The 12,011-nt window shown below is 49.1% G+C and overlaps 3 protein-coding genes across 4 annotated transcripts; 1 reads left to right on the top strand and 2 right to left on the bottom strand.

Moving 5' to 3' along the window:
• Positions 1-1,100: 1,100 nt before the first annotated feature.
• On the bottom strand, positions 1,101-2,662 carry HYPK (huntingtin interacting protein K). The gene is made up of 4 exons (XM_030318315.1): positions 2,223-2,662; positions 1,845-1,900; positions 1,417-1,468; positions 1,101-1,265 (listed from the first exon to the last, which is right to left on the bottom strand). Exons 1-4 carry the CDS (start codon positions 2,382-2,384, stop codon positions 1,170-1,172), a joined length of 366 nt encoding a protein of 121 aa, XP_030174175.1. The 5' UTR covers positions 2,385-2,662; the 3' UTR covers positions 1,101-1,169.
• Positions 2,663-2,864: 202 nt separating this feature from the next.
• Positions 2,865-8,153, top strand: SERINC4 (serine incorporator 4). Its single transcript, XM_030318318.1, has 12 exons — positions 2,865-3,113; positions 3,604-3,780; positions 3,951-4,129; positions 4,594-4,673; positions 4,804-4,897; positions 5,154-5,365; positions 5,545-5,640; positions 5,740-5,866; positions 6,266-6,338; positions 6,776-6,824; positions 6,971-7,124; positions 7,308-8,153. Exons 1-12 carry the CDS (start codon positions 3,000-3,002, stop codon positions 7,501-7,503), a joined length of 1,551 nt encoding a protein of 516 aa, XP_030174178.1. The 5' UTR covers positions 2,865-2,999; the 3' UTR covers positions 7,504-8,153.
• A 286-nt stretch (positions 8,154-8,439) lies between these two features.
• Positions 8,440-10,224, bottom strand: SERF2 (small EDRK-rich factor 2). 2 transcript variants are annotated; one of them, XM_030318317.1, is made up of 3 exons: positions 10,121-10,224; positions 9,395-9,503; positions 8,440-8,800 (listed from the first exon to the last, which is right to left on the bottom strand). In XM_030318317.1, exons 1-3 carry the CDS (start codon positions 10,125-10,127, stop codon positions 8,515-8,517), a joined length of 402 nt encoding a protein of 133 aa, XP_030174177.1. In that variant the 5' UTR covers positions 10,128-10,224; the 3' UTR covers positions 8,440-8,514. The 2 variants fall into 2 exon arrangements, with proteins under 2 accessions (XP_030174177.1, XP_030174176.1); XM_030318316.2 differs by having other exon boundaries at positions 8,440-8,777; positions 10,121-10,223.
• Between the last annotated feature and the right edge of the window lie 1,787 nt (positions 10,225-12,011).

Below are 12,011 nucleotides of genomic sequence, written 5' to 3' on the forward strand. Positions count from 1 at the left end.
AATGAGAATAGCCATTGAAAGTTTATTTTGAGAGAGTGCGCCCCCGTGCACACACATGAGCAGAGGAGAGGGAGAAGAGGAGAGAAAGAATCCCAAGCAGGCTCTTTGCTGTGTGCGTGAAGCCGATGGGGCTCAATCTCACAAACCATGAGATCATGACCTGAAGCAAAATCAAGAATCAGCAACCAGGTACCCCAAGGCACCACAAGACATTGACATTCTTTTAAGAACATGTTTATAGCTATTTGAGTGTCTACTCTGAGGCAGACACTAAGCTTTTTACATTCACCAACTCATAGGTTCTAAATCTATTCAGGGGCACCTGGGTGGCTCGGTCAGTAAAGTGGCTGACTTCGGCTCAGGTCATGATCTCAGTTTGTGAGTTTGAGCTCTGTGTCAGTCTCTGCTCACAGCTCAAGCCTGGAGCCTGCTTTGGAATCTGTATTCTCCTTTCTATCTGCCTCTCCCCAGCTCATGTTTTCAAAAATGAATAAACATTTAAAAAAATTTTTAAACTCTATCAGGTATGTATCATTTTACAGTTGAAGCAGCTCAGCAAGTGAAATGGTCTTCGCTCCAGGATAGAAAATGGAATGTAAGGTAGTGTTAACAGTGGCTCAGAATTCAAATACTAAATCAACTTCATAAAGTCTTTCATAAATTAATTCTGTATAAGATCTAAGCTTTGATATCTTCTATTGCACTTACCATGTTTCTACCTCAGTATTTAAATTCTTAATTCAGTGGCTTATGAACAAGACTAGTGGCTTACATCTATATACAGTGGCTCCTTAGCAAGTACTGCTCTTTGAGTTATTCGTAAACCACTGTAGAGACCATGCCACGGGCTTCAGCAATTTTGCTGAGACTCCAAATATACCTTGAATACTGTTTAGCTAGTTAGATGAGTTGAGTTTGGCCTGCCACCTAGCATCTGCATGTGAACATGAGGTCATGAGGTATTTTTCTATACTGATCCTTCATATAATTTCATGAAATCCTGGGGGGATGAGGGGAGTTGCTTAAATTCAGTTATATTCCAACATGTAAATCTGCTACAATAAATTACAGTATGATACATATAGCACTTGATCCAAGACAATTGCAAAATAAGAATAAGTCTTTATTGAAATAAAATAATCCAGTGAGTGGGTCTGAGAAAGCAAAGATCAGTTGGTTAAGGCAATAAGAGCCTCTACCACATTGCCCATGTGTTCCCTCAAGCTCCGTTCTGCTGCTGCTCGTGAGATCTCCATCTCTGTCATCTGCAGGAAAAGGATCAATGATGTTACCCAAGCCTCTTCTGGAGTATTAAAATGCCACCAAGACTTGCTGACTCTACTTGTTTCAGTAAACAACCCCAATTACGCAATGTAAACTCCTCTGCCCATACACTAGTTAAGCATTACTACTCACTATCAGCTCCAGATCTTCCTTCTTAATGGTGACTTTGGCCAGTTCCTTCTCCCTGCAAATATTCATGTACATTAATCCTCATTCTCTAAACTCACCAGTCTTCACCATCCCAGGAAGGATCATTCCCAGCTGTGCCTTCCAAATAAATGACTTCTGACAAACACTGTTGAGTGAAAACACAAAATGACTTCCACTCCCTCACCTAACTCGCCCTTCCCCTCCTGTCTGGAATCTAGGAGAGGCAGCAGGGACTGTCAGGAGGCCTTTCCTTCCAACCAACACGAGAGTAAGCCTGTAAACCTTATATATGCAGGAACTGGTGACAGAGTTGAAGAACAGTACAAGGTATAAAGGCTTAACGATGCCTTTATTTTTGTATGGGGGAAAGAGACGGACTGGTAGGGCTGGCTGCACGTACGTAAACTTACCGCTCCTGTTTGGCTTTCTGCTCCCGGGATCTTCTGTCTCCAATCACGGACATCGCCTATGGGGGGAAAAATATCTGGTTACTGCTCTGCTACCCACAATTGCTAACAATCTAAAAAGCCAGTAATAAGCGGGTCAGGGGGTCCATTCGCGATGACGAGTGTATCAGGAAGCAAGGCCTAGGTTTAATTCAATTCTGTCCACCTTAAACCCAATCTTCGTCAAGCTCCTTTTGCAAGCGGAGGGCTCTAATGACGGTTTCCCTTTTGCCTTCTCTCGCCAACTAGATGGTTCCCCGTCTTGGGAGCGAGGATCACAGTTACAACCTAAGAGGCCCCTCCGCTCTCAGCCCACCCAGACACGCTCACGGCCAACCTCACCGTCTCCAGATTGGAACTCTGGATCTCCTTCTCCTCCGCGTAGTCGGTGACTCGCTCCAAGTCCGCCGCACCGCTGTCATGCTTCCGTGGCTTCTCCGGAGGCCGCTCTGGGCCGCTGGTTTCAGTCTCCAACTCCAGCTCCACATCCCCCTCGGTAGCCATACTGATCCCACCGTGCTGCCGCAAAGGCCCCGCCCCACCTCACGAAGACTTCCGGTAACTGCCCCGAAACTTCCGCCCGGAGAGGACGAGGCGGGGCTGGCTTCGGGCCACACCTTCATTAATGTTTTGGATTCTAGAAGCTTCAGCCAGGACAACAGGTCGTCTCTAGGACTTCCTTCCAGTGTTCTAGTATTGTTTTCTCCAAGGCCCTCTCCCACACCTAGCCCATCACCACTCCAGGACTTCCCAACCGACAGACATCCTTCTCTTCACCTAGATTCTACCCCCCTCACCAACACCACCGTCCCCCTGCCCCACCCAAGTAATTCTGTCCAACCAGGATGGATACGCTCTAATCCTAAACCAATTAAGAATGCTAATCCACCAGAGGCCAGATGTGCAAACTGCTCCCTAATCTGGGGAGAACAGCCTGAGTGGCCCAAAGGCCAGGGAGAGAAGTAGCTTCAGAGAGACATTTGCATTTACCACATCCTGGAGGTCGGTGTTCTTTTCCTTATGTCCCTCCCCATTCTACCTTAAACTGGGTGACCACCCCTATGAGGACAAAAGAAAACTGCTTTCTCATCTACCTTCCATCTGGTGGACCTGGGTCTAATGCCTGGGACCAGGATGGTGGGTGCAAAGGCGGTCACAGGCCCTAACACCTCCCTTCGCCGGACACAACGCACTGGAGTCAGCAGTGTCATGGTGAATCCTCCCTTCTATCAGGTGAGAGCGTACCTTGGAAGAGAGGCTCGGAAGGTCCCTAGAGCAAGAACTATCTGAAAAAAGTGGAAGGGAACAGTGGCTGAAGGTGGGGAGGAAAACCCACAGGAGCCAATAAAGATGATAGGCCTTCCTTTACCCTCTGAGGCCTTTCCCTTTGCCCAGAGACTACTACCTATCCCTTCCACTTCCCAGTACCAGATCTGTAGGTCTACAGAAAGGTGAGAGGCCAGGTGTGACTTAGGCTTTTAGGAAGGTCTGCTCAAGCCTGCATCAGCTCTTATGATGAAAGCTCTACTTGATGTCAGTGGAAGGCAATCCTAAATAGCTTGAAACGATTCTGAGAATTCCTGAGTAAAAGGAGAGAAGAAAAGGGAAAGGGAAAGGGAAATTTTGGAATTCAGCCTCTTGGGTTAACCTAATGCATACATTAATGTAAGCCTTTCCTCAGCAAATCTCCACCTTTCTGCCCTACATCTGCTCTGCCCCTCAGGTGTCTTGCTGTGGGTCTGCTCCCTGTACCTGCTGCTGCCATTCTAGATGGCCCCTTGTCACAGAGTCTACTTGTAGCCGCCTGATCTACATCCTCCTTCATGTGGGGGCCTCAGCAGTCTGCTGCCTTCTGCTGTCAAGGACAGTAGTGGAAAGGGTCTGGGGGAAGGCACATGGGGTAAGTGGGAGGGATCAGTTTGCAACATGAGAAAAAGGGAGAAACCCTCCATGGACAAAAGATTCAGATTGGGGGTAGGGGACAAGTGAATGGATACACCCATGAGAAGTAGGTACCTCTCTGTGTATGATGACAGGCCCTGACATTTCTCACATGGACTCTCCCTCCAGATCCAGATGCCCTCAGGGTTGTGTGCCCATCTGTTCGGCCACTCTCACTGCCCAGTGCTCAGTGGTTCTGGGGCTGTGTACCGAGTATGTGCGGGAACTGCCACCTTCCACCTGCTGCAGGCTGTGCTGCTAGTCCAGCTCCACTCCCCTACCAGCCTGCGGGCACAACTACACAATAGGTTTGTGTATATACACTTGGGTGGGGTGAGGATGGGGAGGGAAGTAGACATAAGCTGAGTAAAGGAAATTTCAAGATGAAGTAACATCAGTGTGAAAAATCCAAAAACAGATTTAAGTCTCTACTTCCGCCATACTTACTGTGTGACCATGAGCCACATACTTACCCTTCCTCCTTGAGTTTCTAGTTTCTAAAATGGAGATGACAATGGGGTTATTATAGGCAGACCCTTATCAACTGTGAAACATTGTCCAGACATTATTTAGGTATAAGAGTTAGAATTTGGAATAGGCTGCGATGGACCAGTTTCTAGGCCCTCTCACATGGGACTGCTTCCTCCTTTCCTATACTTAGTTGTCTCTTCTCTTCTCTTTCGTATAGTTTTGGTTTCTCCTTTGCCTTCCTCCATAGGCACTGTTCACTCTCCTTTGCCTTTTCTTGAGTCTTGTTTTGTCTCCTAACCAGCTTCTGGTTCCTCAAACTGCTGTTCCTGCTAGGTCTCTGTGCTATTGCCTTCTGCATCCCTGATGAGCATCTCTTCCCAGGTACCTTCCATCTCATATCCTAATTAGCAGGAGTAACCTGATAGTTTTTCTAAGAGAAAGAGAGGGTAGGAAGAAAACCAGAAGTAATGATATGAACAGCTACATTTTCCCACTGGTGCCCCACTTGTAGCCTGGCATTACATTGGCATCTGTGGAGGCTTCACATTCATCCTGCTGCAGTTGGTGCTTATCACAGCCTTTGCCCATTCCTGGAACAAAAACTGGTAAGGAGCACCTCTAACCCCAAAGGTTCTTCTTGGGAAGGTTGTCTGACATTACTAGCCTCAGTGGGTTAGGCAAAGGGCATGACAGGTCAGTGGTCCCATTAACTTCCCACTGAGCATTACCAAAAAGCTCAGAAATGTGATGACTCTGTGGGCTAGGTAGGATGAGTAATCACACCAGTGTTCCAGGAGAGGAGGAATAGTAATGGGTAAAAAGAAGTGGAGCCCCAAACCACTGCCCACATCCTACCCTTAGGCAGACAGGTGCAGCCCAAGACTGCCGCTGGTTCCTAGCTGTACTGCTGGCCACCCTGGGATTCTACAGCATTGCCGGTGCGGCAACTGTGCTCCTGTTCCACCACTACACACATCCAGCTGGCTGCCTGCTCAACAAGATGCTGCTCAGTCTACACCTTTGTTTCTGTGGCCTCCTCTCCTTTCTCTCCATCGCTCCCTGCATCCGCCTCAGTGGGTACATGCCTTGCAACATTACAAATCTGGAAGGCCTTTAGCATAGAAATATTCATTAGCCTCCCTAATCTTAGTCAATTGTCTACTTCCTCCAAAGGGTGGGACTATAGTGTAGATGGGGGCAGAGTGGAAATTACTACCCTGTAAACTAAAGCAATTATCTCCATTCTCTGCAGAGCAACCCCGTTCTGGCCTTCTACAGGCCTCTATCATCAGCTGCTATATCATGTACCTTACCTTCTCTGCACTGTCCAGCCGTCCTCCAGAGAGTGGTAAGGACCAGACCTGGACTCTCCATGCTAAAACCTTTTGTTCCTGCCAAATACTTAGTTCTTTGTTCTTACCACCTTTCTTCTGTTGCTCCTTCTCAGTTATCTTTGAAGGACAGAACCACACTCTGTGCCTGCCTGGCCTGAGTAAAATGGAATCGCAAACACCATATACATCGCTGGCAGTGCTGAGTGCTGGCATCATGTATACTTGTGTGCTTTTTGCTTGGTGCGTAAAAGTATCAAGGGGAGAGGTATGAGAGAAGGGAGGATATCCAGGACAGAGAAGGATGGTCAGGAGACTGTCTGGGATCATGGTTTATTTGAACTTGAAAGCAAGACAAGAGTGAGGAAAGTTCCCCATAAACAGAAACAGTTTCTAAGAATAGCACTTGTCAGATGATCTGTATGAGATGAAGGGGGCAGGGAGAATGACTTGAGAATTAAAAATATGTACAAAGATTTTTAGGGCCCTCACATGACGAGATTTATAAATCTTTATGGTGAACGGGCTCTGGGAATACAATACCCTCCTGAGAATTACCAACATGGACCAGCTAGCAATACAGTCTCAGGCAACTCTTGCTATTTGACTGGACCTGCTTGAGAACTGTCTCTTCTTTCTCAGCAATGAGGCTTCCTACCTGGCTGAGGTATTCGGGCCCTTGTGGATCATCAAGGTTTACAGCTATGAGTTCCAGGTGAGGATGGAGAGCTCAATATCCCCAATGCCCTTCCCCCCCTCACACACAAAGACAAACACACACACACACCCTACCAGCCTCTACCCAGAATACTCAGATTCTAGCTGCTATTACCTTTTATTGAGTACCCACAATGTGCTAGGCACTGTGCTAGATACTTTACATTCATAATCTCTTTTAATTTAATCCTCACAACAACCCTGTGAGGTAGGTATTTGCTCCATTTTACAAATGGAGAAATTGAGGCACAAAAGGTTAAACATCTTACCAAAGTTTTCATAGCCAGTTATGTGCTAGAGCTAGAATTTGAACCCAGATGTGCCTCCACTTTGTATACCAGCCTATCTTTTCAGAGAAGGGGGAGTTTCCTATATTAATACCCTCACATTCTTTCTTAAAAGTCATTCCAAAACATGCTGCCTTTTGTTTTACAGAAGCCCTCACTCTGTTTCTGCTGCCCTGAAACAGTGAAACCAGAGGAAGGTGAGTGTCCATAAGAATGTCCATTAGAAAATGTAGATTTCTGCAGAGTGCCAAAGAGCCCTGGAGCGCCTTCACAAAAGAAACTGGGGGAGGAGGGAAGAATTGTTTCAGTGGCACTGCTCCCAGCAGCCCTTCCCTCTCTCCAGGGCAGAGGGGTGGGGCTACCAGGCCAACTGACCAAGAGACCTCTCCAGCTCCTCCAGTGCAAGCCCAGCATTTCTCCTACAGCTATTCTGCCTTCCATTTTGTCTTCTTCCTTGCATCACTCTATGTCATGGTTACCCTTACCAACTGGTTCAGGTAGGATGGAAGTGGGCCTGGGCTATACTTCTGAAAAGCTATTTTAGGAAGAGCAACTTAAGGCCAGTCCTAAGGGTTCTCTGGAGACAAACATGGGTCTGCCATCATCTTTGGTGGGGAGGTAGGACAGGTCTAAAAGCTAAGGTCCTACATATTCTCTAACCAGAGACTTTGGTTCCACAGCTACGAGGGAGCAGAACTGGAAAAGACCTTCACCAAGGGTAGCTGGGCTACCTTCTGGGTCAAGGTTGCCTCATGCTGGGCCTGTGTACTCCTCTATCTTGGGCTGCTCCTGGCACCACTCTGTTGGTCCCCCACCCAGGACCTCCAGTCACCTACTTTCAGGCGACAATGCCATCGCATCAGTACTGCAAGATAACAAATATTCAGCTAGGTACTGTTAACAAACTGGGGTTCCCTTGAGGTTGTACTCCTAGTTTTGACTGAGGAACTGTCCAGCGCAGCAGATACCTCAAGGACATAATGGGCAGTTATCTCCCTTTAGACTGAAGTCAGTACTATGTCTGAATAGGAGAAAGTGGCCATACATACTCTAAATGCCATGGCAGAGTATATGACTCACTGGAGCTACTGTTACATCTTTACCCCAGCTCAAGAACCTAACTCCCAAGTTAGCAGCTCAGGAATCACTGCTGATCCCAGCAGACAGTGTGGCACCAGCCCTTTCCTGGCTCTCAGCATGGAGATGGGGGCAGGGAAAGACCAAGGACTGAAGACTTACTTGGGTCTGCCCTTGGAGATAAAAAGGAAAATAAGCAAGCCCTGGGCCCAGGGAGATAAGCAGCCCAGAACACAGAAAGAAAGGAACAAAGACCACCCTAGGTTTTAATCCTGATCTTGAGGTCAAAGGAAGCAGGAAGACAAAAACCACCCTCAATCCTTGAAGAATGACAGAACAGAAGAGGATGTGAATACTACAGAGCAGCAGGATTTGGGAGCCAACTATCAAGCAGGCGAACAAAATGAGGAAGAATGAGAAAGAGGGGCATAAACTTAGGTCTTGAAGCCTTCCTTCTTAGACCCTCAACTCCATCCTTGGGATGGTGTTCAAGGTCTGGGTGGGAACAAAAATCACAGAAAAGAAGTTCCTACGGTTCTTAGAGGATTCCTCTACCACATACCTGGAGTACTTGTCTGTTTGTTGTAGTATAATAAAGAATTTTTCTGTGATATTTCACTTAGTCTACGTATCTAAAACCTTTTAGAGTCTAAAGTTCTCTCCCCTTTTGGTGGGAAAGGGCAGCCATTCCTCCATCCCCATCCCCCCAAATCCCCAGTCAAACCAGGCGCTCAAGAAATTACAAAGCTACTTTTAATACTTTGGGGTGAGCCCCACAGGAATAAAAAACACTGGGAAGGGGTAACCCCCTCACCCCCAGGAGTGGCCCAGGGGGAGAGAGGCTACCTGAGGGGAAGGAAGCACAAAAGGGACCCGCTGCAGACTCAGGGCAAAGGGAATGCCATCGGTGCTGGGACCTGTGAGCACTACAGGAGAAAACGCGAGCGTGGTGGGACTGGCTCCAGGCACACAGGCGAAGGGCAAGAGGGTTGGACACGAAGCCACAAAGCTACTTGGGTTCCTCCTTCTTCTCGTTTGCCTTTTTCTGCTTCTGCTGCATGATCTCCGAGTCCCTAGGGGTAGAGATGATGGGGCACTGGGAGGTACCAGAGGGCAAAAAGGACAAGATGCAGGGGGATGAAGGGCACAAAGGATAAGATGGAAGTGGATGGGACAAAATTCAGCGTGTGCCTGCTGTATTCCCACCCTAGGAGAACAAGAGGAAGAGAGCTGAGGCTTAAAAGGCAATCAGTCTCTATCTGGCTGTTGCCTAAGGGGTCAGAAGTCTGGCCACACAGGCCCAAAGCTATTCTTTGCTGAGTACCACACCCAGCAACACCAGTGAGAAGGTTGGGAGAAGGGAGGAGAAACTCAACACCAAAGAGGGCCATAAGTACCGTGCTGTCATAACCACTACCGCATTTGAAATGTGAAGCTCCCTGCCCTTGCCCTTAAGGTCAGACTCGGGGGCACTCAGACATCAACCGAGGGCAGGCACCCGCCCCAGTCCCTTCCTGTCAGGCTGTGCTAACAATTTGGAGGGTGGGGAGGAAATAAAACCCTAGAGGAAGCAATGCACTCTGCCCCTCACTAGTTCAGATGTAAGCCCTGAGGTAGCTCTCTTTCCTGGTACAACCCTTGGTCTAGCCCAGGTCTCACCCGTTCCCTCCCCTCCCCTCCCTGGGGCTACCTCTGCTTGCGGGCGGCAGCAGAAAGCCCGTCATCTCGGCGCTTTCCCTTAACCGAGTCGCTCTGCTTTTTCATATTCTTCTGGCGGGCGAGCTCGCGCTGGTTACCGCCTAAAGAAAGAAGGTAAAAGGTGAGACGCGGGGGGCCTTTATGGCCACACACCGGCGACCCTCTTCCCTCACCAGGACACCAGCAGGGTCCCACGCTCATTCCCCAGCCCCGACACCGACCCATTTCGGGGCCTAGGCTGCTAAGTGGGGCGGGGAATGGGGGGGGGGGGGGGGCACTGGTGGCAAGGTGCCACGGGGCAGGTCAAATCGGGAGGTGGAAGGACGGCTCCGAGGAGTCCGCTCAAGGCGTGTTTCGAGCTTCGGGCGGCACCGGGGTCCAGGCTGCTAGTGTGTAGACAGTTTGGATCTCTGTGGGGGATGGGCTGCAATCTGGGGGGCTCTGGGCCTATCACAGGGGCGCAGGGCTTTTCCCCACACCACGGGAGGTCGCGGAAGGCCTCTGCTTGACTGGGGCGAGAGGAGGGGGAGGGGGTTCTCAAGAAGTGGCGGTGGGCAAAAGGCCGATTTCCGGGCTCCGTGTGAGGGTCGCAAAAGAGCCCTGCCAGAAGAAGACCTCGCTGGGGAAGCCAAGAGGAGGTCAATGGCAAGATTCGGCAGTAGTGTTTAGGGTGGACGGGGAGAAAGGGGCAAGAGAGAGAGAGGGCCTCGGTGCTCACGGGTCATGGCGACGGCAGCGGCTCCGGCCTGCCTCCGTTGCGTCCCCTCGTTCTGTCCGACGTTGCAGGCCCCGCCCCCTTCTCCAAGCGTAACGAAGTCGTCCTTTCCTCCCCGCCCCTTCGAGCCCGGGCTCGGCCTCCCATTGGGCAAGGAGAAACACGTGGGGTTGCGGGCCACGCTCCAGCCCGGGCGGATGTGGGGCGGGGGTTCACAGGTCGAATGCGCTGCGTGGGGCGGGGCTTCCTGAGCTAGGCGTTGGGTCGGGCGGGGAGAAAGTAGGCCGGGTCACGTGGACAGGATGGGGGTGGAGGGGTGCGGCTGGCGATGTGGCGTTCCCGCGGGCTCGAGCACGTGACTTGGCAGAGTGACCTCATGCGGAAACGGTTTGGGACGCCGGCAAACTCGCCAGAAGGGTACGGTAGGGGACAGAGGCCGGGTGTTCTTGGGGGCCGAAATGGTTTAGTCTGTTTTGTATTACCAGGACTTTGGGACTAAATTTCGCCCTGTTAGGATTTATCCCCACCAACCACGTATTTAGACATGAATTGTTCACCTATAAGGTAAAATCAGGTAGAAACAGAAGTTTCAGAAACCCCCTTCCAGCCACGTTGTACCCTCACTGCAAATCCCTCCAAGAGAAATTAGCAACCACATCCCGTGTGCCCTAAAACTTTGGTCCTATTCGTTTCCCACAAAAATATTAAATGTGAAGATGCAATAGCTTGGAAATGTTGGAGGACCCCCAAATCACAGACTATGGAGTAGGATCAGGGACTAAGAGATTGGGAAATGCACAGACTGTCCATTTCTCCCTCCGGATGTTTCCCCACTATACTACCTGCACCAGCCACATCTGGTTTGTAAGAGGCAATTGAATAGGGCAGGAAGCTTAGGTTTCCCATTAAATTCACTCTCCTTCCCAACTCCATTAATCTGTCTACAAGACTCCCCAACAGCCCTGAGGAATTCATTGGATAAAGAAATGATTAAGAAATACCACAGGAAAGGAATGTTTGTAAATTTTATTATTTGATTCTCTCCAGTTGGTGCCCATAGCAGAACCAAGTTAAGGCTGGAACTTCCAACTAGCTCCTCTTCCCCAGCCCCCCCCCCCCCAACATAGACCTGATGGGAAAGCAATAAACCTCAGTCAATGCCATCTTCACGATTTTTGCCATACCAAAGTATCACTTGAACTACAATTACTTAAGATTGTATCAATCTTAAAGGATATAAGTCAAATTTCATATTCCTTTAGTAAATTTAAAATCAGTTTAACCTGACCACTAATGGAGAGTAACTATAAAAGTCAATACAATGAAAACGAAATGTATTCTCAAATTCTACCAAAGTAAAATCATTGTCAAAGATAGAGTGTGGCCTGCCCGCTCTTTTTTTGTTAGTTTACTTATTTTGAGAGAGAGAGGGAGAGAACCCCAAGCAGGGTCCGTGCTGTGAGCACAGAGCCCAGTGTGGGGCTCAAACCCACAAACTTTGAGGTCATGACCTAAGCTGAAATCAAGAGTTGGGCCCACAACCAACTGAGCCACCCAGGAGCCCCTGCCCTCTCTTTCTTAAAAAAGAGAAATTAACAAGTTTTTGGAGAGGTAACAAAGACTTTGAAACTGAAGCTGTCTCTTGATACAATCAGAGGACTAAATATACTTTTTATATTTTCAGGGGTGCCTGGGTAACTCAATGTAACTCAATTAAGCATCGGACTTTTTTAAAAACAATTTTTTGGGGCGCCTGGGTGGCGCAGTCGGTTAAGCGTCCGACTTCAGCCAGGTCACGATCTCGCGGTCCGGGAGTTCGAGCCCCGCGTCAGGCTCTGGGCTGATGGCTCAGAGCCTGGAGCCTGTTTCCGATTCTGTGTCTCCCTCTCTCTCT

Source organism: Lynx canadensis, chromosome B3 (genome assembly GCF_007474595.2).
Source record: "Lynx canadensis isolate LIC74 chromosome B3, mLynCan4.pri.v2, whole genome shotgun sequence".
Lineage (NCBI taxonomy): Eukaryota > Metazoa > Chordata > Mammalia > Carnivora > Felidae > Lynx > Lynx canadensis.